Here is a 26784-nt window from a genome sequence, read left to right on the forward strand (position 1 = left end):
AATATTATTTATAATTATATATTGCGCATAATCAGAGACCCAATGTAATAATTATTTTAAACATTTTTTGGATAAGATCATTGAATAAAAATTAATTTTTATTTAAGTAGAATCAACAATTATTAATAAATCTCAAAGAAGTCATTTAAATTGCGAAAAATTTCTTTGATTAACGCAAACCAATATCAGCGACAAGATTTCTTTTCGTTACATACAACTATTGTCACTTGTTATTAACATTACTGATAATTATTATTCATTAACAACACATAAAAAGATTCAATTATAAGACCTATATATTTTATCGAACAAGAAAACGGTATGAAAATATACAATGTAAAAAAAAAGAATAGGATAAAAGATATTGTAGTACATTATTTATTTATTATTTATTTATTTTTATAGTATTTTGTTAACATTTGTATTAATATTGTACAGAGTGTAAAGAATGTAAGTGTAAAGAGGATCGTAGCTTGATTCTCCACTTTCAGATAGATGAAGATTTGTAAAATCTTGAAATTTAAGGTCAAGTTTTTGTTATTGTAACATATTCTACTCATCACGGGGAAGAAAAGTATCAAAGAAACCGTGGGTTGCAAATGACCCCATCTTCCGGAAAAAATGTTAAAGTTTTAATCATTTCACTAAACTGGCTTTACTGAAAATATATTTACATTTATATGTTTATGTTTACATTTGTATTTGCATTTACATTTACGTCTAATAAGAGAATAGCGTGATATATCAGAATACAGGAACGATGGAAGACCTTTACAGGTAGAAAATGTTCCGCGACAATAAGATTTTCAGCAATTAAGTTAACAATTTATAAACAAGAACAGGTTAATTATCGCCGTTGCTTATGCATATTTACTAATCAGCTTACATAAAATAGATCGTTGAACAATCATCGACGAATACGAGAAAAATCACAATTTTATAAAGGCAAATAGCTATGTCACTCGACGAAACATTGGCCATTGGATGCTACGTAAGTTGCAACTATGCTTTTTGGACCGTGCTTGTGAATGCAGTAGTATTCGCAATCAATAAATGTCAGGATTTGGGCTTGCGAAAAACCATACGCAATACTTTTACGTTGCTTATAGTTCAACATCAATTGCACAAATAAAACATCGAATTGAACGTGATTTTTATTATCTGAAGTGAAAAATTATGTGTAATTTTGAGGAGAAATTTGACCGACACAAAATGTGCGAGTTCGGGATTGTTTGAATAGCCAGAAAAAAAAAGAAAGGAAAAAGCGAAGTAAAAAAAAAGGACAAAGTAAGGAAGATATGCAATATACAACGATAGATTTGGAGTATGTAACCTGTATTAATAGCTGCCATTTTTCTTGCATCTAACTGCAAGACGTAAACACATTGTCAATAAAGCCAATTTAAGGATTATTAAAACTAATAATTTTTCCAAGAGAAGGGATCATTTGCGACACCATGGTTCCGTTGAGACTTTTGCTCCTCCTGATGAACAGAATACACTGCAATAAACAAAAAATTTGACCTTCAATTTCATGGTCAAGGTCGTTTTTGCACAAACTTTTTTTTGTCCACCGATCCGAAAATATAAAATCACGCTACGATCCTCCTCGCGCTTACTTTCTTTACCTATACATCAATATCTTTTATTCTGTTCTTCGTTTCATATATTTTCATACCGTTCCTTTTTGCTTAAAAAAATATGTTTTATAATTAATTTTTGTATGTTGTCAATGAATAACTAACTATCATAACTGTCAGTAATGTTAATAACAATTTACAATAACTAAATATAAACAAACAAATTTTTTGCCATCGAAAATGTTTATCGGTAATCAAAATAAAATTCCCATCATTGATAATTATCGGTATAATATAATATTATTATAAATAATTATCGGTAATCAAAAAGATCATTCATAACAGTTATTCGTAACCAAAATTTATTAATTAAAGACATTAACTTTTATACTATAACTTGTATACTATAACTTTTAAAATTTGTCTTATAACGGTTATAATGTTTGCAGATAATACATAAAAACAGATCATATTTTAATTTATAAGTTACTAAATCAAACAAATTTGAGACTCTCGTGTAGTATTTGGATTGCAAAATATTCGGCTAGAGTGACACCGTTTAGGAATTTTCGTTGAAGCCCAAAAAGGGAGTCGTTGTTCACGAAAATAAGGCCTAAAAAATTTCCATCAACCCATTGATGTATGACATCCTTGTGAATTTTGATGGTGCCTTCTTTAAAACTTGGCACTCTTAAACTATTGTATGGCTTACTCGGTATATATTGAATCGTGAGTATCGGATTAGATTTGGATTATATTTTATGTTCCAGCCGCCGCGCCGTGAGGCGGCTTACAGTGATCGTACAAAAATCATACAGAGAGAACATTTGGAACATTGGCATTGACTGTGCTATCCATCACGTGTTTTGCTGCTTACTGCTTACCGCTCTATATGATCGCGAACTTACGCTGATTTCTACAGTCAAAATTTAAGACCTTTGTTAGCCAAATGTGCATAAAGCCGAATTTTCAAAACTGTTCTGTTCTGTCAAAAATAACCCTCATTTTCGACTTTAGCGATCTAGAATAGGCCCGAAAGACACATTCAGAACTAAAATTTCACAGTCCGGATACTATACTTTATTTAGATATAAAGTTAAATAAAAAGTTAGCATCTTTAGAGCATTATTTCATATAATCTGTAATAGTTGTATATACTTATACGATTTTTAAATATTTTAAGAGTATCTAAAAACATGAAAAAAATATATATATGCGCATGTGCATTTACTGGGAATCATGTAAATTGTACTTAAAAGTACATCAATTAAATGCGATAAAAAGAAATAATTTTCAAATAAATACAAAGACTAAAGTATTATCATTTTGTAGTGTTAAACAAAATAAATCTCAGAATATGAGCGATAACATGTGTGCAGCAGTATATATGTAAACATCACTTTACCCGTGCTACGAGCTTTCTTTATCTTTTTTTCAGTCGCCTCATTTGTTCTTTTCTACAAATTATTTATCCATACGGAAATCCGTTACCTTACGTCATTCGTATGACCTGTTTCTGCTTGCCACCAGCTTCAATCCTTCTGTTGGCAATGTCGGCACTCTAAGACTGCAATCTGAATTCTTCAACGAACAAAAAATGACATCATGTTTTCTTAATTCACTTGTCTTAATTCACTTCATTTCGATAAATGATCCTATTCTATCTATTTACTGTTTTTTGTGTACACTCTGATACATTAACTTATCCAATAATTTTTCTAACCTTAATGTATAAAGTACAATAAATATATATCCCAAAGAAACAAAGAAAATTTTAACTAAATAAATTTTTCAAACCAAAAGCGAACTAGCAATATTTTAGGAGTTTTGTTTATATATCTTCACTTTCATATGGAAAGCATTGATTAACACTAGTTAAGACCGGTCGAAGGCACTTCGAAACAGCATTCACACTGTGCCTGCAATCCAGTGACTGAAACGCAACGAGTAGCCGAAGTAGCATGCGTTTAATTTCACGCCACCACCCCTTGCTCTCTCTTTCTTTTCTTCTTGTTTTGTTGGCTATCTTCCTCGTACATTCTAAGTTCCGCCTGTTTTACTTTCCCTTCTTTTTAAACTTTTTAATAATTCATTTTTCATTATCTTTTTTTCGTTCTTTAATCAAGAAGCTTGTTTCTTTCTTTTTTTATAAATGCTACGTAACATATGTACATATTACAGTTAGTTTTAAACCTATCTTTTAATATAGGTTAAGTACATACGATTACTGACATTTGAATTATGCCCAACATGCTTTGCTTTATATTTTCTCATAAATATATAATATGATATTATATATAATGTAAAGTGTATTTGAACGTGTTACAATTTTTCTAGGAAACTATATATATTTTTCTTATCTAAGATAAACTTTCTCAGCTCAGTATACATGGATTCTTTTTAATCTTTTTAATATAATACTGTTAAGAAATCATATATAAAAAGCTGATTAATTTCTAATACCTACATATAGGTGAAAATAATACTACTTACGAAATTACTTCCAAAAATACTGTATGTAAGATTTTACTTTATTTTCTGAAACTAAATATTAATTTTAATCATTACTTTTGAACTGTTAAATGTATATTTACCATATATGCAATATAGATATGAGATAGGTTCTATATTATGATAGCAACCATATTAATATTTTAATATTTTTCTAATAGACAGATGAACAATTTATATTAGTTATGAAAAACTTACAATATTAGTATGGTAATATCTATATTACATTTTTGTCCGCATTTATTATGTTTACAATAGTTTTGTAACTGTTATAATTTTGAAATCTCCTTCCAATCGACAACAATAATATATGAATTATTATCATATAAATCAGTTCATTTTTCTGTGTATATCATTACACAACATGTAATGTACAAACATTACTTACCTAATGAGTAACTTTGCAGTAACAGGTATTGAAATTTATCTCCTGAATGCAATATTATTGGATATTACAAATATATAAGAGAATTTTTTACTTATTGTGACTGTTGTATGGTGATATGTATTGTTACTGATATGTGTGCATGAGCCTCAATAAAAGGAAAGCAAAGCCATTTCTATATCTTGAACTACAGATATGCATAGACAAAGATTTGTTGCTCTGTGTACATCGTTAGAAACGAATGAGATAATAATTTGAAGAATAGTCATAATTAAATAATAATTAAATCATAATATATAGATCACTATGCTATATTAAGATCACGGAGAAAGAATATTAATATTTATATACTTGTTGATATCTTAAATTACTTAAGCTTTTTAACCTTTCATGAATCTCTCAATATATGATAGTTTGAATCATTGAAAAGATTCTTCTGTATGTTATAAACATATTATACATATACATACAAATGCTGAATATTTATGTTTCATAATGGATCAAGTTGAAAAGACAATTTTAATATATTTTATATCTTTAAAATTATTGACATTTTCATATATCAGGATTAAGTAACATAAAAGAAATAAATAAAGCTAAATAAATAAAGATTTCTGATATGCAGTTTTAAATTATTTTTGATAAATTTTTTAAATTTAGTACATATATAAAAGTATAATATTTTCTTAATTATATATATATATATATATATATATATATATATATATATATATATATATATATATACAATGGGACATTAGGATCTTCCATGGCCACAGAGTTTCCTAAATAAATAAATGACTGTTTATATACATATATAATTTACATGATTATCTTTACTCCGTAAAAGATGTTTGTACTAATACTGGTGTAAAATTCAGATAAGTACGCTAAGAAAATATGAAATGACATCTGAACAGTACAAAGTTGAAGTCAATGTAGAGGAGTATAGCTTCTGAAGTGAAAGTCTATTTACCATGACTTTTCAATGATGGGAAACCATTTCTGTGAGAAAGACTGTACATTGGTCCTGTTTTTAGTAATACTATATTTGATTTGAATATTGTATATATTAAGAATTTTAATAATGATAGAATAAATAAAAGGTAATTTTTAAAATGTTTAGTGATAGAATTGATAGTAATTGAATTAAAAAATAGAAAAAGATGCGAGTCTATTGTACGTGTACATATTCATATATTAACAAAAAAATTGAATATTCTTAATAAGATTTAAAGCCTTGCATTTACTTATAATTCTCAGGAATGATTGGCATAACATAAAACTACTTTAATTTATAATCATGAAAAAGCACTGATTTGTCTGAAGAATGTTCAATTTTTGCAAAGTAAGCAGAATATTAGAATAATCGGAAGGTCAACTCAAAATGTTTTATTAACTTAATTACTGTGTTTGTAATAATGAAGAAAGCAAAATGCAAACCAAGATTCTTGTAATTGCGAACAGAAATATTGATTATTTAAAACTAACCATTACCATTTAAAAAAGCTAGAGGCCAAAGGAAAGTTTTTTAACTACTTTTAATACTTTATTTCATTGGATATTACGACTAGCCTAAAGCTAATTCTGTTCTAGCCTAAATACATTCTGGGTAAAAACATTCACAGTAGTGAATAACATACTAATGATCAGAGTCAAACTGTTAATGTGGTTTTTATGCTCGCTTTGTAATTCATGTTTGCAATTTTGAAAATAGTTATGTATTGGTCAAAATTGGAAGCATTCTGGTAGTCATAAAAGATGTCGAGTAGGATTTTTCAGTTGCACAGTTTCTACTTATGAGTGAAATTTTACCAGCTTGTTTCATAACATTTTTTAGTTTTTGAAGGAAAATTATTACAATTGATATAAAATATTTCAATAACTAATAAAACTAATATTAGTATTATTTAATGTTACTTAAGGAAAACTATACAGAAAAAGAGAAAATAATATGTTTATTGAGTTATTGAATATAAAATTAATAGCTCAGATTGTTTATACATAATTTCTTAGTTTCTATACTAGAAAATTTGTTATACTATGAAACCTGTTAAATTTGTTACATTGCAACATTTAACTTGAAACAAAAGCTTTGAGAAAGAAATTGATTCTATACTAAAAGTAGAATATATAATGCTTTTATTTTCCATTTTATCATTATTTTTCTTATAGCATTTATTAGTTGATCAAGCGTTACCTTAAATATGTATACATCAACCAACCAGCTTTACTGCTTCCTTATTGTGAAATGTGTATACTTTGTGCAATACAAATAAAATGACTATATTCATTGTTACCGTATAATCACGACAATGTCGTTAGTTGTTAAGCATTACGAAAATATTATGTGATGCACTATATATCAATGTTTATACAAATAAATAATAATAATTGTAAAAGGAATAATGAATACATTTTATTTTAACTAAGCAATAAACTATTATAAAATTTAAAGTAGTTATGACGAACAAGGCAGACACAACAGACCGATATGAATGAACTAGTAAGTAACTGTATGAATTTTTCATTGCTAAATATATTTAGACCGATTACTTATAGTTACTGATCAATAACATTGATAAATCGACAAACTAAGTCGAATGTAGAATATATTTAAAAATTCATTTATTAATTAAGCTTAAAATTATATAATGCTAGAAAGCATTCGATTATATCGTTTGGTTAAGAAACGAAAGATAAACCATCAAGACACAGACCATTTATGGTGGTTGGAAAACTTCGGTACATAATATATACTGATCGTTGATCAATAAGTCTGCAGAACGTACTTACAAACTCGAACAGTAGCATATGAGAGTAATATAACGTAATGCAGAGGTTTCAGACATAGAGCTATCATTATTCATTATTTACTATTCTTTTAAGTTATTTAAAATCGCTCACCTACTTCGAAACTATTCTTTTTCACTACAATATTAAGTATAAATATTTAAACATGAGCTTTTATAAATGAATGCAAAAAATAAAAATTAGAAATAATTACTATACAAACAATAGAAATGTTTATATAACGTTCTAAATTATTTTCAATGAAATATTTACAGTGATGTATTATATTGACCATTAACTTGAATATGATCACATCAATAAATATTATGCAATCTAAAATGTTACATCAAATGTGGGACGATTGTTTGATGATGATTGAAAAACATTGAGAATTAGATATATAAATAAATAAATCTATAAAAAAAGATAGTCGTCTTTTATAAAACTTTTATTTTCATGAAAATATTAAATTGCATAAATAGGGACTACCATGGAAGAAGAAGAGAGTCGATATTAATACAACTATGTACTTACACAGAAAGTAATTAGAAGTAATCTGTACATCACTGCTTCAGAATATTTCTGCACATGTGCAAAATGTTTTGTTATAGTTTCCTAGCCTCCATGACGCCATTGGTGCATCGAGATCAAATTATTTATTGTTAACCCTATCTTCAATTTTGCTTTCAAAAAAAAAATTGTATATATTGGTATGTTATTTATTCCTTTACCTTTAATTTTCTTTGTTTTTTTTCAAATAAATATTTGCAGTAAATTCAATGGCGGATTCAGACCTATCACCCCCCGCCCCAAGAGCAATAAAATATGAAAATATTCTTTCATCCCCGAAAAACTTGCTAGGTAGGTATATAATTAATTGCGTGAAATTGCAATAAACAATGCATATGAATCATAAAATATCATAAAAAATGACATTATATAGTACTAGTGATTTTTATATTTCAAATGCAACCGTTATTTACTAATAGGATACTTTCTGTTATATTAATGTGCTACTTTTTATGAGTATATTATCTCTTTCCAGTTCTCTGGAGTTTTCAGTTTAACTGCAATAAACACCGACGTGTATCTATAAATTTCCTTTTCAAAACCTTACTTCATTCACTGCAGTTATTGAATAGATTTTAATTAAAATGTTTGCTATACTTTGACTTCCGTAATATTTCGAAATGTTCCATATATTTTATTCCTGCACTTACATTATCTGTTTTTATTATTTTCTTTATTTAGTGTTTTAGGTTTCTTAAAATCATCTTCGTTATCTTATATACTAATACAGTAATTGATTTTTTAAATACTAATTATCTTAAATATGACAACAGATCATGTATCATGATAATAATATAATTGCACATTAAATTCTACTAATATTATTTTTCGACATAATATAATATAACTTAACTTTTACATATAATTATTATTATGATTGAAACGTATGGATAAAGGAAAGCTTTCGTTTTCCGACTTGTCATTTTACTTAAATTATTTAAATCCCTGTCTTTTATTTTACACAACATGCTCAATATCTGATTCTTGACTTAGATAGCACAGTTTTATCTTAAAACATTTGGCAATCATTCTTGATAAGAAGAATAATATTAGGAAACGTGAAATACACTTTTGTTGGAACAATCAGTGGATACAAATGATACTGCTTGGAAGTTGGAACACAGGCGACCTCTGTACTGTTCAACGTACTTACATATTATATAATAACATGAGTATGTGTATATACATATATAAACTAGGATTCTCTGTATATGTGCTCATCATCGATAAAGTTCGGAATAACTCGGGCGCGCGGACTTCTTGTTCGCTGAACGAGTGACGGATCTAGCAGACGAAGAGGCTGCGGAAGCTGAAAGCTCTGAAAAGGTGCCGAGTAACCGATCCTTGGCCGAAAGTGCGCGACAACGCTCGACGAATAAGTACGAGAATATCCGAAGCCAAACTGACGATGAGCGGAGTTGTAGAGTGACGACGACGACATGTTTGCGGGGTTCGACCTCTACAAAATTGACATCGAGATTTGAATACGATATTGTTGCTAATAGATCAGCGTGATTAATAAGCGATGTTCTGTATCGTTAGCTGACAATGATACATCATAATATGTAGTGAAACGTGATGTGACAAATCATTTGGAAAATCAGTCCGTGGTGAGCAGGGTGAGTGAGTGAGTGAGTGAGTGTGTGTGTGTGTGTGAGCGCGCGCGCGTGCGTTTATGTGCACAATAACGTGTTATATCTCGAGAAATGTAGGCGATTTGTATGCAGCTGTAGAAAAACGTGTGTGCGTGCTGCGTGTGTGCGTACATACAGTGTATACGTGTGTGTATGTATGTGCTTATCACGCGTAAGAGCTTTGTAGATACACATACACACACACAACGCGCGCGCGCTCGTATACACAGATATATAATAGGAAGAAACGTAGAGGGTGGCAAATCGTTTTTCGACCGCTGACCAGTTTCACGACAGTCGTCATTTCCTTTTCTTCTTTTTTTCCCTACTACATAGCCTATTTCCCTCTGTATCAGTCCCTCCCCCCTCCCCCCACTTTGTAACCGCGAATATCTCCTGATATTCGTCTGGCCGACAGTGACCGCCGTCGCGGCGTCGCGTCGGTGTCGTCGACGGTCCCGTTGAAAATATGCTTGGCGTAGAAGCGTTAGCGGCATCAGTGTCGTGGTTGGTACTGGTGCTAGCGTTGGTACTGCTGGTGGTGCTAGTGCTGGTGTTGAGAATGGTCTAGCGCGGGTGTGCGCGCGCGGGTGCTATCTCGACACAGTGCGGACGGTGGCTTTAGATTCGAAGCTGCGGAAGAAAGGCCGCGAACTCGGCCCTGCTCCGATGGCCTGATATACACTACGAGACGCGTATATGAAGCTACACTGCCCTGACTCGTCGAGTGAGTACTTTAATTATCATTGTGTCAATAGATTTTTGACTTAAATCAATCTTAATGATCAACCTTTAACCAAACTCGATACTTGTCAAAACTTTTGTTTTTCTTTCTTCCCCTTTCAACACTGTCAATATTACATTCGTCCTTGTCGATAAGAATTCCGTAAGTTTCCACGCGTATTACATGTCTGTGTCAAGGATGTCGCAATCATTACGCGTCTCCATCGATCAATTTTCATTGTATTTATCAATTAGTATCATCGATATATGTGCTTTCCATGTTTGTTACTTCTTCGATATTCTCTTTTTTCTCTTTCAATCTCTTTTTTCTTTTTATTATGTTTTGTTTTGCGATCAACTGTCACCTGCCCGCACCATTTAGTCGGTGAAATCATTAAACCGAATATATTATAAATTTACTGAAAAGTGATCTTTACGGGCAGTATTACGATTAATATGTTGCAATTATGTAGATATATCGTGTGACTTCTTTTTCTCTGGAAAACTTTCCTCTCAAGAGGAAAGGTGGAAAAATGAGTCGGAAAATATCGTACGAAGCAGCTGCAATAAATATCGACCACATATTCTGACGATGAACGAAAGCTTAAAGAAAGTGAACCGGGTCACGACGCAGTTTCTCGACGCGCATTTCGAAAATGAATAAAATATGGAAAAATTTGTAAAACGTAATGTTGATCGCGAGACATTATTAATAAAAAATTGACACCAAATTTTCATCAATATTACGCATTTGCATTTTATCGATTTTGGACACATAATATGCATAATAATACTTTTGACTATTTCGAAATTCAACTATTTATGGTTGTTAATTCATGGTACTAATATTAATATAAAGAATAAATTATTCTTAAGGTTTCTTATTAGCACACATTTCAATATTGTAAGCATTGTTATTATTACCGGTCTGTATTTGATATCGTCATTGCTATAGTAACGATTCAACGAAAGTTAGACGATGCGAATGTACTTCCGTATTATTGAGCTACATGATTGTCTGCGATTATGTATTCCTCTTCATTACTGCTGTCTATTATTTACGATCTGTACATAATACGTAATATGCAAACAATATTAATACGATAAAAATATTATTGAGATGTGTTCAGTATTACCTTTGTCTCATGGTTTAAAATAAACAAATTTAGAATAATATTTAAATTCATGTTTGTAGTGTTATGTATATTGCGTGCGAAACGCATGTCTTGCAAAAGTTCAAGTTTGAAAATAATCATGTATTCTTTAGTAATTAAAGAGATGAGATATTTTCTTCGACATCAATCTTTAGCGATAAGTTCAAACAAAAAGTATTATGCATTTTGTATTTTGATTGCAATGTGTCAATAAATAATGAAAGATATCTGTTAAGAATTAGAGACTATGTAGCTACATATTACTGTAAATTGCTAATATTTTTATGAATATTTCTTTATGTTGAGCAAAATGATATAGAAATCCGTTAATTTAATAAAATATTTTTCTACGCTCCAGGTTGATAATGTAGTAAACGATTTCACACACACACACGCGCGCGCACACGCACACGCACAGAGAGAGAGAGAGAAGGGAGTATGCTTTGTTTCTTTGATATAATTTTTAATGATAAGGACATCGAAGGTGAGAGACGTTACTTATTTATTTTTTGTAATTTTTCTTAAACATAAAAAGACACAAGTATTAAAACATAGATATTTCGAAACTATTTCTACCGTTAACAATGGAAGATTTTTAATATTCATTTTTTATTATTATTTATTACATACATATACATATTTCTGGCTTAGAGCGGTTTAGAACGAACATCCGGTTTTACATATTTTATTTCATACGTCTCTTACTTCCTATGTTATCTCTCGCACTCACGCCCTCATTCATCCTTCTTCATCTACGATTTCATTCATATCATATGTATTCTGTCTATAGACTATTTTAAAATTTCAGTGTTTATATATAACATAACGCCTATTATACTACTACTTAAATCTTTCTTTCGTCTTTCTTTCCATCATATTGTTTTTTCTGGTAACCAATTCCTTCTCAGTGTTCAATATTACTTTCTATCCCACTTTGGCTTTCAAGATTTTTAATACAAATAAAAATAGATTAATTTAAATGTATAACAAATCAAGATACAATAAGGAGTAAAATCTTATATTTATCAATTAAATGAATTCTAATTACCGCATTATGTTTCTATCGCAAATACTTTAATGATACAATCAACAAAATTCTTATATCTACATTATCACGCATAAGTATTTGTACACTGGATACAATTCAAAATCAAAATATTTATATTCTTATCTCTACTATTAGTGTTTTGCATCTTGCCATAATAGGGGTCAAATATTCTGCTAAAATGAAACTAAAATAAGGAATACATTTGTATCTAAGTCAATTAAATTCTATATTTGTTTCTAATAAACCGCTGGCATTAGAAAAGTTTATATAGACTTTTAGAATGTGGTTGGAGACACATATCCCAATTATTCTAAGATCTAAGCATTGAACAGATGCACTTTAAGTCACTTTTGGCTAAGGTGTTTCTGTAGAAGCAGTTTTCATTTACATACAACTATTGCTATATTTATTTCTATTAATTAATATCAACCAGTGTTTTTATCAATATGTACTAATTATATATGCTTGCCTGTGATAGGATCAGAGGCAAAAATTAGATCGAAGAGCTTCATTTAAAATATATTTTATATATTTGCAATCATTTGCGAGTCCAAATACTTATGCGCGATAGTATACATATGTGTAAAAATAGGGCACAGAAAAATAACAAATTTTTGTAAGGAAAATAGAAAATAAGATATTGTAAAATTAATTGATGAGTTGAAATAAATGTTAATCTGTTGGGGTACCTCCCCTACATATATATATTTAGCACTACTAAAAATTTGTCGTAAACATCGAGAAGCCGAAGTATTAATGGTATAAATCTTAAGAATAAAAATATAATACTATTCGTAAATTGAATTTTTTGTACTTTTTATATAGTTAAAAGAAAAGTAAATGTTGACGTTCGTATATTAAGAGTATGCAGTAAAATAAAAAAATAATGTATAATGTTCAGTCTATGGTAATTCCTAAATGAATTGATTACGAAGTGGATACATACATGTATATTGTTTGCATATAAAATAATGTTTCTGACCTTTAGTAATACGTTTCCTTTTATAAAATATGTATCGAATTTTGGAGATTTTATTAAACCTGTCTCAAATCACTTTCTCTTATTTACCGCATAAAGCTACAGTTTTCTGCTAGTTATTTTTATTATTACTATGTGTTATGAAACATACAAGAAGTGCAGTATTTAGAAAGCATATGCACTATGGAAACAAAAAATGATTAAGTTCGGAGGAATGATTAGACGTAAGAATTGTTTATTTTCTATCAATATTTTTAACGAATTAAAAAATTTAATCAAATTACTGACCTTACATTTTTACCGATTTCGAAGCCCTTAAAATATGTTGTCAAGATCATCATTCTGTACAACTTCTTCCTATATATATGAGTGGTCGGTTCTAGTTTTCAAATCATACACAAAGGTATTTTTGGTATCGTGTATGCCGCGTAAAGCTGTCGATGTATTACCTTCTCATGAATTTTGACGGATTATTTTCGTATTTTCATAGTGACGTATAAGTAGTGAAAAAAATAACAAAAATTCCAGTTACTGAATTTCAAATGCAAAGGAGTAGGTAGGATTAAACTATTTAAGTAGCGGCGGCCCGTGGGCAATACCGATAATGGTGCGTCTACATTAACACAGTTATAATTTGTGCACATATGTACGTACATAAGCAATAATTATAATATCTAATTTACAATTTTGTACAAAATCTAGAAAAAAGGTACGTACAAGGTGTTTCCGAAATTATGGTACAAGCAATCGTGTGGTGATTCTACATACAAAAATAAGTGAAAAAAGAATAAAATTTTTTCCTTTAAGACTTCGTTTTTGAGAAAAACGAGTCTGAAAACCCATCTGGTACCCACGTTTTAACTAATTAATTTTTTTCTTCCTTTTCTGATTAATAAAAGGATACTTAAAAAGTATTAACGTTATTCTCATTTATAAAACCATTTAAATTAAATACAGAATAGTGGAAAATAATAATCGATATCGCGGATAAGATAACAACAATCAGAAAGCATTGTCCATGTTTAATAATACAGGCATGAACAGAAACAAAAATTTCATAATTCGAAGTTTCCAGTTAACCCTTTGCGGACAAGGTCGCTCGGCGAGCGAGCGTCGCTGTGGACGAGAGGTATTGGCGCGCGCAGTTGAGAAAATATACACGTTGAACGTTTGCGTTATTCATTGTCGAGGCTTGTATTATTTTCATCAATATTTAGTTCATCATCATTGTCACTATTACTAGAAACGTTGAAACGTCTGAGCCGATTCATTGTTGAACGGAGTTCGTTTCCACTGTCTAAAGCATTGTCGTTGCCTTCTATCTTGTCAGGTTCAAAATAATGTTCGTCATCACTACTATCACTATCGAACATGTTCTTTCTGGAACTTTTAGGCATCGTGTATAAGGTATTATAAAAAATATATAAAATATATAATAAGCTTTCTGATTCATCTGGTAATGCCATTGAAAGATTGAAATTCGTTCTGACTCGACCATCATCCTCCATCGCGATTTTACGTTAAACGGAAGATAAGATTTCTAAAGATCTATAATTTTCATGACATAATACTGTTTAGTTTACTATACCCATGCGTAAATACGCATAAGATTATCGCTCAGAAGAATAGACGTACGTCAGCCACTTCAAAATAACTGTCTGGAACTGTGAACAAATTCGGGCGGCTATATGCCGACACGCATCTGCAACGGTAAAAAAGACTTGTGCGGCTATTTGCCGACACTCGTCCGTAAAGAGCTAATATACGGGTGGTACCTGATAGGTTTTCAGACTCATTTTTCTCGAAAACAAAGCCTTAAACGAAAAGATGTTATTTTTGTACGTGGAATCACCACCCGCGACCATTTGTACCATGATTTCGAAGACACTGTGTATATGGTACCAAACATAGTTTCGTGTATAACTCGGAAACTAAAATCGACCATCCTATATATGTATAGGAAGGAGCTTGTAAAAATGGTGACTTTGACAACATATTTCAAGACCACTGAAATCGATGAGGAGGTAACTCACTCAGTTCATCAAAAACTTAATTACAAATTAAATTTAATTTCTAATTTACGTAAATAAATCTAATTTACTAAATTGAACAGTATGTAGATTGGATAATTTTGATAAAAAATTTATACAGTGTGTCCTAACTCTGTCATTCTTAATTATCTCTGTATTTGTCACGATAAAGAAATGTTACGAGAGAAATTATTTTATTTCAAGGGGGAAGATCATCTTAAGGTTAAATCTTCTAGGATTTTAATAATAGTAAGGTTTTTTTACATGGAATATCTTTTTTTTTCGTTTACTACTAAAAAGGTGAGATCAAAACTCATCCAACCATGCCCATGATCTTGAAACAACCTATCGCTGAAAACTTCGGAAGTAAATGACTGAGGTGGAAACAAAAAATGAATTACAGAAACAAAATAAACACTTTAATCATACTATTTATTAGTTTAATATGTGTTGAACTTTCCGATAACGGCTGCAGGCATAAAAATCCGTATTTCCAACGCATGTGCAATGTGTAAATATATTTTCGGATACAATAAAAAGAGCTAGCTAGTCATGCATTAGTTTTACGCCGTAGTAAGTGTATTGAATTTAGAGGACAACATTCTCAGCGCAAGGTAAAATAATGCAATTAAGATGTTTATTTTGTTTCTGCAATTAATTTTCTGCGAACTTTCACCTCAGTCAACTTCTTGTCAAATTTTCGAATCAGATCGTTTCAGGGCCATAGTATAGGACATGATTGGGGTTAGGATGCGTATTGATTTCACTTTTCTAATATAAACAAAAGGTTAATTCATTCTACTTAAAAGCTCTCAAAAGATACGACCTTCGGATGACATTCACTCTTATAACTTAATTTTTCTTCTGAAATACAACAGCTTCTTCTCGAAACATTTTCTTGTATCGTGACAACTAAGAGAGTAATTAAGCATATGTAAGTGTTTTGAATTTAATGATAAGAAGATGTATGTATTGGTAAAAGAAAATTGTGCCATATACATAGTGTTTGTTAAACAGTGATAGGTTTTTCTGTGCATGTTTCTAATCATTGTATTACTTAAAATGGAGCTTGCCTCATTTGTTAGAATCATCAGCCAACACATACCGATAAAGTTGAAATATTAATTATCCTTGTTACAAGTAGTATTATAATTAAGCTTAAAAATATGAAAATTATGTATACGCACAATGTGAAATGAATAATTCGTTACAAATTTCAGTGGGCGTGCGGGGGTGACTGGAGTGATGGGATGGGGCTAGAGCCCCATGGAGTTCGGGTAGACCCGTCTCCAGCCCAACTCCCCAGCCCCCTCCGCCATCGATATCGCCACAGCTCCTGTCAGCGTCGCAGAGGGCCGCCTCGATCGCGATGGAGGCCTCTACTAATCAACAACAGAAGAAGGAGCCACGCGTTCACAGGCCTTACGCCTTCGACAAGGTTTATGAATTTCTTATTTACACATTATGGATAGAGTACTAGCTGCATTATTTAAACTTGATTCAGAGTTCGCATATTGATACTACTACAAAATTTTCCAGTCATTTTTCATTTTATTAAACATCGTTTTACGCCTTAACACCTAGCCAATCGAATAAGGAGATCTCCCCTCCGTAAAGTCGCTGCGTGACCGAACGGGAAGATCTCCCTTTTTGACTTTTGCAACGCGTTTTCTTTTTTTTTTTTTTTTGTTTTGTTTTTATTATTATCAGTGATTGTTTACCTAGAATTGTTTCCGATTAATTGCACTTTTTCTGTTTTTATAAAGTACAGTATATAATAAAATACACCAATTTAGTGGTGTTAAAATTAATTACAAAGTTACACTATCAGTTATGACTAAGTAAAGTTATAATCGATCGATACCATATTGTAAAAAGATATTAAAATGCATTATGAATTTTTAATTTAACGTTCAAGTCGTGTTATTTATCTTTAGTTATCCTTAATGTTTTTAATCTTTCCTATATTTTTTTATACTTGTAATATATCCTTTCTATTTGACGTTTTGTATAAACAATATGTGAAATCGTTAAATAAAATCATTACCGCAAAGTATAATTGACCACCTAAATAATTTTTAGACTTCTTTGTTTTTTAAGTAGTGAATATTAATCCTTGACAGCGTTATAGGTTAGGGCTCGCTGTGGCCCGCGCGATTGGTTAAGTGTTAATAATTAAGTTGGAAAATTTTAAGAGAGTCTATGCTTACAGATATATTACATAGGATACACAGACGCGTGCGCGCGAAGTTACTAGAGATGTGCGATTCGTCCCGAGTATATTATATCGAGATCCTGAGCTTCGGAGTGGGCCGAAAACAGTTCGGGCAGAATCTGGCGGGATTTTAATACATTAGAGGTGTGCGAATACACGTAGCGAGATTGCAACGGGTGGAGAAAAGTTTGGGCGGGATCTTGGTATATATGTACATATACCCGTGTTGCTCGCATTCCTGACTCGGACGCCGTGAGGAAGCCGGTTGCAGGTTTAAGTAATAAACAACGACATAATTTGTCATTATTTAACGAAAGCGTTGCTAGATGCCGCGAGGCAACTGAACTTTAAAAAACTAAGCCGAATCCAAACCCAATATGTACATTGATGATATTCACTTTTAATTCAATTATAAGTTGTAACAGACGTTTTTTACAACCTAGCATATGAACGTTGTTGTATGAGATTTTTAATCTCGCCTGACCTCGTTTACAGACAGAAGATAAGCGACCGACAACCGGCAATCAATACTAGACGTACAATTATAAGCAGGATTCACTGTAGCGGTATCGTAGTTTCTTACAAATATTTCAGAAGGACCGACTACGTGAGACCTTCGGTTATATGTATAGGAAAATGTGTAATTGTTGATATCTCATTTATCTTGCTAATTTCGATTTTTGTATATTTGCGTAGAACTCAGCATTTTCAACAACTTTTTTCTGTACATATAACTGCTGCTAGGTTTGCAAGATATTCACAAAGAATTGTTACTATCGCTACAATGTACTCTGCTTATAATTGTGCGTCTGTATATACACTGTACAATAGCATATGTATATATATAAACTATATAACCTATAAAAACAAAAGAGAAGAATCATGTTCGAGTTAGGTCTGTTTTCCACTTGTTACGTCGAAGGTTCCGACAGACAAATTTTTTAATTATGGAAACACTGTTATAAGCAAACTTTTATCGCGTTTGGAAAATTTCAAAATGCACGTTGTTTGTCGAAATTATTACGAGGTTGTGTATCATCTGAGTGTCACTAGCCAAATGGTAAAAAGTTAAATTTTTCTGTCAGAAGTAATCAATGGTCTCTGATCGAGACGTATATCACGTGTTATTTTGAATCTTCATGAATGAATGAAATCGAACAAAGATCAAGTTAATTTTTTTTTTCAACGGGATCATGTTTTTTAACACGTTAATCGGTCTATTATGGCACTCCTTATAAAAAGCTTTTAACATATATACATTTATGTCGAAAAACTATTAGTAGTAAATAAAAAAGTTCTTGAGTAGGTTGAAAAACAGAAATAAAATTATTTAATTCTGGATTTCTGTCAAATATTAACAAGCAGACATATGTATAGTATTACGGTAGAAAATTCTTCATCATTGTGATGTTAATTATTTCTATTAAAGATATAGATCTTAGCATTATGTATTATTATATAATAATGTGATATAGCATTATAAGTTGATAGTGTTATATATTAACACATCTTCAGTGAGGACTCCTCACATTCTAACAACAAACTGACGTTCAATCGCGCATGACTGTTCTTCACGTAGGTATAGCATGTATATATTCCATATCTATACTTCGTAATCGCGCGCGATTAGCCTGTTGTCACATAGGAGACACAAGAAATCATGAAATTAACAGATCACCGGTGATCTCCTCGCGTCGTAGTTCGAAAGTTTTACAAGTAAAGTAAAAAGATTCGAACTTTAATAAAATTTATTGTACGAATTCAACAGAGTGACGGTTCAGTGTGTTAGAACAAAAAAGTTGTTGAATGCTGATTTGAGAGGATTCTTATACTAAGGTTTGGTCCCTGTGGTGGGGTTATCATCGGGTTGTATATCAGACGCGGCTATTCTGTTACTATCTGGTTATTATTTCGATGGCTGTGGCATGCAGGATGTTTTATCTACTCTATAACTGCTTCTAAGCGTGTGACACTGTCGTAGTGACTCGCATCTTGATTTGGCAGTCGGGTGTGATTCGTAGTCGCGGTAATGCGAATGAAAATGGTGTCATATTTGATAATGGGGATCCAACTATGAGGAACAGCGAGTAATTCCAACATAGAAATTCTTCAACGATTCCAATCAAAAGTCTATGATCCTTAATAGATGCACCTTGGTATGCTATTAACGAAACAATACATCGCGACCTTAAAATACCTACAGTTAAAGAAGAAATATCCAAATTCAGTAATAAATATAACATAAGAGTTAGCAACCACCAAAACCCATTAGTTACTCAATTACTTCACACGGCAGATCAGATCCGCGGGCTAAAAAGACACTACCCTCTACATTTAAACATTAGATTCAGCTAGAATCAAACATACGATAATCACTTATCATTCACGTTTATACCACGTATTATACCACGCCAGAATATTTTACTTATAATTCTTAATGAGAATTGATCGTAAAATTCTTTCAAAAGAAAAAACAAAATATTCGATAATGGATTTTGTAGTCGTATGACTGTCGAACTGTCCTGTTTTTGCGACCAGGCTTTCAGGACAGAAATGGAAAGAAAAAAAAAACAATATCGTACATAAGCACCGTGCTACAGCGGCTTAAATTTAAGTTACAAAAGTAGTCTTAAAAAAAAAAAAAATATGTAATACTGCATGGCTATGTCGTACCGTCGCGTATCGGTACTTTTGCCTGAACCACCCCGCAACCAGAATTCATCGTTTATTATGGAAAATACAAATATGTAATACACAAAATCTGGTAATAATAATAAAAAAAAAAATGTCGTATGACTGTGAAGTCAAGCCACGACATTCTTAAATATTCATAATGCTCATCAGGGGCGATGAAAGTGAAACCGCTTTCTTGAATTTTCATGTATTGGTATATGGTGGACTCCTGGCACCATATCCAATATATAGAACGGTATTTACCTTGTCCTAGACGATCAAGTTAATCATCGATCCGTGATGAAGTATATCGATCCCTTACTGTTGTAGGTTTTAAAACTCGGTAACCCACGCATAATCTATCATTTCCATCTTTTTTCTTTACTGTTATAATTGAGCTCGTATACGGCGATTGTCTGTGACGAATTGACGAATAATTTTCTTTTCTAATATTCTTCGATCCTTGATTATTTTCCGTACCATCTCATGTTGGCATAAGTTATTGGTACCTCTGTGGTCGTTCTAATCTATTTCCCCGGTATTTACCACGCGAATCTTGTTATCTGTAATTACTAATATTACTAATTACTAATATTCTATCAGAACGTAATACAATTCTCCTTTCATTTTTAATGGGACGTTTGAACAAAGTTAAATAGTTTTCCAATCCAATCCAAATAAATATATCCAAATACATTTCTGGATGTATTTCTTCTTTTTGTTTAAACGGACGTCAAACAATTCGGGTTCCGTATCATTGATGTTTTGAAAATTAAATCCGTACCAAAGATGGTGTTTACTTGTAGTATAGCTTCGTACAATAATTCTCTATTCGGTACAATATAGAATATTTGAATTATAGATTTTGTACTATGTACAGTCAACGTTGTTTCGGTTTTTGCAAATTATACCTTCAGTAATTCTACATAACATTAATGTGCATCGTTCATAACACTCTCCAATTCTTCTAACACTTCCTTCCCGCGGTGAAAATCGTTGAGGTTGACTGATAGAGGAACGAGTGGATGAATTTGTAATAGAAAAATATATTGAAATAAATAAAGGTATAAGTATAAGTACAGGTATAGCGTATGCTGATCCAGATCTTCACTCTTACAGTGTTACGACACAATAGGAAGAAGAATGATAGGGAACACGTTCATATATTTATAGCAAAGAACATTACTAAAAGGTTAATCTTGTAGCTTTAGCTGAAGGCTACGAGGAACAGCAATAGAAATTTACTTATAGCTCTTTTGTTTCTAGATCTTTTCAAAACAAAATTTATATCCAAGGGCACAATAATATGGATCTCCTTATTTCGAATTTTTTGTTTCACTAAATTCTATTTTCTTCGTAGCAGCGGTCTCCATATACAAAAGAAAAGGTGTAGAGTTTTTCTTGAAGTAATTACTTCAACAAAACATTATGCGGTTGAATTTATCAAGGTTGTGAGATGTAGGGCGTGAAGGGTGCCACAGGACTACTCGGTGTATTACTTCAAAATAGTGCGTTTATTAATGTTGTCTCGAACTGGCTGTCGACTTTACTGATCCGTTGTAACGACTAACTTCCTTGTAACTTGACTCTTGATTCTCAACTGACTAACTACCAACTGCGGTACTGAAGGCATATTGATGGGCCGTTAGGCCTATTGAAGTTTTCGACCCTTTCGACCTGTCGGCACTTACGCTATATCGCAACACTGTGTATATTTCGTCGGTTTTTCCGCGATATTATAATAAGGAGTAAAGAAGCGGCTAGAAAGAGAATCATTGTGCCAGGGCCTCGAAACGCGTCGCGTTTGTCACGTAAAATCACAAGTCACAACTCAGATTATATAAAAATAACAAGGTTGAGCCGAAACACAACTATTAACTTTTTTTTTACTACACTTTATTACGCACTTAATAGTCACAATTGAGTATACACCGAATTAACACGTATAAATTACACTTTACTCTAACAACTTTATATAAATTAAGTAGACGACTGATCTAAGGGTAGAAACCCGGTAAAGAGATGTTATCTGTTCGAAAGATGAAAAATCAGTCAAGTTTAGTGACAATGTTGTGGCGGAGGAAAGCTAGCGATGGGTGGGTCTAAGGATACGAAAAAAATTGACTCGTTAAGAACAAGTTTTCATTAGGATAGTGAGGGAAATAGACTTCGCTGTGAATTGGCTGATTTTCTAGGTTGGTGGATGAGGAAGGGCGCTCTAACCGCCCTAGAGAAAGTTGCTAACGGAAGATACCGAACTGTGAGAAAACTTTCCCGTATCTTCCCGTAGTAAACAAAAATGTAAAGAACACTCGAAATAAAAGATGCTTGTTTTTGGTCTGAAGGACCTTAATCATGAAAATGCCAAGATTTATGGCAATGCCAAGATATATATATTTAAGAATATTGAGAGTACGCAGCAAGGATGTGTAGACATCTGGTTGCCATCTTGCCCTCGGTGTGCGGCCTGGTCTCTGATGTGGATTGCGATGTAGTTGATGTTACAGGTTCGTCGTTAGTCGTAATTTTAGCAGGATGACGGTTACAAAGGCCTTGTGCTGCAACAGTTGAAACAACGTAGTCTCGTGTAGTTAATCGCGTAACGTGCAGACAACCTGTCTGAACTACCTTGATTTCTCTCTTCTTCATAGCTTGCTGTTTATATCGGCACCTTTTATCATTATGGCCAATTTCGTTGCAGTCATAACACCGTTGCAATTTTGTAACTTCGGAGTCATCTTTTCTTTTTTTGTTTGACACTATCAGGCTATTTGTCTGTACGTGCGGCATTCTCTTCTCTCTATAATTTTCTACATCTATAACAAGAAAGGGTCTCGCTGAGCTGCATTATAATTTCAACAATTTGCTCTTCGCATATATTTTATCTTGTTTTTTTCAAAAGAAAATTTTTTCCATCGCGTATTCTGCATACGTATCATATTCTTGACTGATGAACGATGCAGCTTCCAAAAAATCGGTACCCAAATTCCGACACCTAGGAAACGTGGCTAATAGCACAATCTCTAAATTATGCGACAACTTAGCCACTGCCGAAAATCCAAACTAAGCATAGAAAATAAATTAAAAATATATAAAACGATCATAAAACCAATCTGGACGTACGGAATACCATTATGGGGGACGGCAGCAATGAGCCATATAAACAAAATAGAGGTAATACAGGCTAAAATCCTCAGAACAATAGTAAACGGACCTTGATACGTCAGAAACGAAGATATTCGGAGGGACCTGGGAATGCCAACGGTCAAGGAAGAAATTAACAGATACTCCGAGAAATACAAATCAAGAATAGCAACACACATAAACCGGCTAGCTGCGGAAACATACAAAATAATAAATATGGACAGAAGACTAAAAAGGAAGCACCCAGCAGACCTTATAAAGGACATAACCTAAGAAACACGAGGATGGTACTCCGCTGGGGGTAGCCACCAACATGCTAATTTTAACCGTTAAAAAATTCCACCAAATGTCCAAATTGGACAAATTGTGAATTTTAATAAATAAATAAATAAAAAAAAAAAAAACTTAGCCACTGGCGTCCATTTTTCGTATAGTCGTTTTGCCGACCTTGACAAAAATCGTCAAGATTTTTCTAACTGGCTTTCATCATCCAATTTCTGTTAGCTATTTTTGATTAATACACTACGTCACTCCATTTCAATATTTCCTGCTAAATAGGCAGAGAGACCGCGTCTATTTTAAACTGTATGTCTTGAATTTTTCTTCATCCACTATTCTGACTCATATTGGACCTAGATCAAGCCCATTTCTAACGATAGAAGTTATATTCGAGATCAACATTTCAAACTGTTTAATAATTTCTTTGCAACCAGAAAATTCTATTTCCGACTCGTTTAACGCTCTGAATGTTATTTAATGCGTCTGCTTTTTTCATTTTTTCCTTATCTCTCCTTTGCTAATAGCCAACTAAACTTCGCTTCCGTAACTTACCTTTTTGAAAAATTATAGCCTTGAAACTGTTGACGCCAGCATATGCGTACGCCACAAAAGCATGTACGTGTCACGTCGAAGACTTCCTCCGGAGAGATGTAGCCTCGTCACTTGTTTTTTTTTTTTTTTTTTTATTTATTTATTAAAATTCACAATTTGTCCAATTTGGACATTTGGTGGAATTTTTTAACGGTTAAAATTAGCATGTTGGTGGCTACCCCCAGCGGAGTACCATCCTCGTGTTTCTTAGGTTATGTCCTTTATAAGGTCTGCTGGGTGCTTCCTTTTTAGTCTTCTGTCCATATTTATTATTTTGTATGTTTCCGCAGCTAGCCGGTTTATGTGTGTTGCTATTCTTAATTTGTATTTCTCGGAGTATCTGCTGATTTCTTCCTTGACCGTTAGCATTCCCAGGTCCCTTCGTATATCTTCGTTTCTGACGTACCAAGGTCCGTTTACTATTGTCCTGAGGATTTTAGCCTGTATTACCTCTATTTTGTTTATATGGCTCATTGCTGCCGTCCCCCATAGTGGTATTCCGTACGTCCAGATTGGTTTTATGATCGTTTTATATATTTTTAACTTGTTTTCTGTGCTTAGTTTGGATTTTCGGCTTGTTAGCCAATGCATTTGTCTTCTTGTTTTCTGTATTTTTTCTACTATTGATTTGATGTGTAGTTTCCAGGTGAGTTTTTGATCTAAGTGGAGTCCTAGGTATTTGACATGCTTTGTTTGCGTTATATGCGTGCCGTTCAATAGGATGTTTGGTGGTATCTTTTTCCGTAGCGTGAATGTAATATGGTTGCATTTATTGGGGTTTGCTTTTATTTGTTTTTCTTGTAGCCAATTTTCTATTTTTACGATATGTTCTTGTAGTATTTTGACTGCCGTTTCTGGGTTAGTATGCCTGACTAGTATAGCTGTGTCGTCCGCGAATGTCAATACTGTGCTGTTGGTAGTTGTTGGTATGTTCGCCGTGTATAATGTGTATAGTATTGGGCCTAGGACGCTTCCTTGTGGTACCCCGGCCTTGATGTCTTTAACTTGAGAATGTGTGTCCTTGATTTTTATTACGAAGGTTCTGCTGCTTAGGTAGGATTTTATTAAGTGGTGTATTTGCTCCGGGAATTGTTTCTTAATTGTTTGTAGTAGACTTTCGTGGTTAATTTTATCGAATGCTTTCTCTATGTCTATAAAGAGGGCTGTGCAGTATTCCTTGTTTTCTAGTGCTACTATTATTTCGTTTATAAGCCTGTGCATTTGCTCTATCGTGAAGTGTTTGTTTCTGAAACCAAATTGGTGATCCGGTATTAGTTTTTTTGTCTCTATTATTGGTTTTATGCGGTCGTATATTATCTTTTCCAGTATTTTGGAAAATATTGGAAGCAGTGATATTGGTCTGTAAGATGAAGTTTGGTGCGGGTCTTTGCCTGGTTTATGTAACATTTTGATCTGTGCTAATTTCCATGGTTTGGGGAAGTATTGAATTCTTAGAATTGCATTGAATATTATTGTTATTAGTCTTATTGCTTTTGGCGGAAGGTTTTTCAAGATTTTACCATTGATTAGGTCGATTCCTGGCGCTTTGTTGTTTTTTGTTTTATCAATTATGTTTCTAATTTCTTGTGCCGATGTTTTAGGTATGGTGTATTCCTTGTCGGCTGTGGTAGTAGTGGTTTGTGGATCCTCCTCCGTATGACTTTTGAGGTTGCTGTTGTTGATAATGTGTGGTGTGAATGTGTTGCAGAGGTGGTTGGAGAATTCTTCAGCTTGTTCTTCGTTGCTTCTTGCCCATGTGTTATCTGCTTTTCTGATTGCCGGGACGGGTATTATTGGCTTCCTTATTTTTTTCGTGGCTTTCCATAGTGAATAGTTGGTGTTCTCGTGTGTGGAGAGTGTCCCTATGAACTTTGCGAATTCGTTATCGTTGTGCTCCTTTGTTTTGTTTTTTATTTCCTTTGCAAGTTTGTTTAAGTGTTTTTTGTTTTCTTGGGTTCTGTATTTTTGCCATTTTGCTTTTGCTTTTCTTTTTTCTTTGATTTTGTCGAGTATTTCTTGCGGGATTGTTATTGTTTGTCTGCTGGTTGGATCGGGAGTAGTGGTTGTCCTTGCTGCTTCCTGAATGGTTGCTGTCAATGTTGCTACTGCCTGTTCTATGTGTTCAGGAGTTTTTAACGGGATGTTGCAGTTTATTTTGCTTTCTATTATTTCTTTGAAAGTTTGCCATTTGGTGGTTTTATTGCATAGTGTTTCTGGTTTGCTATAGTGAATTGGTTTGTTTCTGTATTCAATTATTATGGGTGTATGATCGGAGCTGAGCTCGAGGTTGGGTGTTATTTTTAGTTTATTTGTGTTTAGTCCCCTTGTAACTGCAAAGTCCAGAGGATCTGGTTTTTTGTTCAGGTCAATCGGCCAATGTGTCGGTGTTCCTGTGGATAATATATTGAGGTTATTATTTCTAATGTATTTTTCCAGTGTTCTACCTCGAGGTGTAATGTTTCTTGATCCCCAGAG

The 26784-nt window shown here is 32.5% G+C and overlaps 2 protein-coding genes and 1 long non-coding RNA gene across 13 annotated transcripts in view; 1 reads left to right on the top strand and 2 right to left on the bottom strand.

Moving 5' to 3' along the window:
- Nucleotides 1–9065, bottom strand: part of LOC100649179 (EH domain-binding protein 1) — a 48456-nt gene extending 39391 nt beyond the window's left edge. Inside the window, exon 1 of one of the 3 annotated variants that reach the window (XM_048408384.1) lies at nucleotides 7804–9065. The gene's annotated coding sequence lies outside the window, so the exon portion shown is untranslated. Of the gene's footprint in view, nucleotides 1–3071; nucleotides 3982–7803 lie in introns of those variants that run through there. The other 2 variants (XM_048408385.1, XM_003397443.4) reach the window with 2 other exon arrangements.
- Nucleotides 9066–9136: 71 nt separating this feature from the next.
- LOC100648983 (regulator of G-protein signaling 9) overlaps nucleotides 9137–26784 on the top strand; it is a 53593-nt gene continuing 35945 nt past the window's right edge. For 3 of the 9 annotated variants that reach the window (XM_048408392.1, XM_048408393.1, XM_048408394.1), the window contains exons 1-2: nucleotides 9478–10200; nucleotides 16628–16845. In XM_048408392.1, the coding sequence (XP_048264349.1) occupies nucleotides 16777–16845 (69 nt within the window). In that variant the 5' untranslated portion in view covers nucleotides 9478–10200; nucleotides 16628–16776. The other 6 variants (XM_048408388.1, XM_048408386.1, XM_048408387.1 and 3 more) reach the window with 6 other exon arrangements.
- On the bottom strand, nucleotides 20331–21882 carry LOC125385609. The gene is made up of 2 exons (XR_007225077.1): nucleotides 21207–21882; nucleotides 20331–21123 (listed from the first exon to the last, which is right to left on the bottom strand). It is a non-coding gene; the product is annotated as an uncharacterized LOC125385609 (long non-coding RNA).

Source organism: Bombus terrestris, chromosome 9 (genome assembly GCF_910591885.1).
Source record: "Bombus terrestris chromosome 9, iyBomTerr1.2, whole genome shotgun sequence".
Classification (NCBI taxonomy): domain Eukaryota; kingdom Metazoa; phylum Arthropoda; class Insecta; order Hymenoptera; family Apidae; genus Bombus; species Bombus terrestris.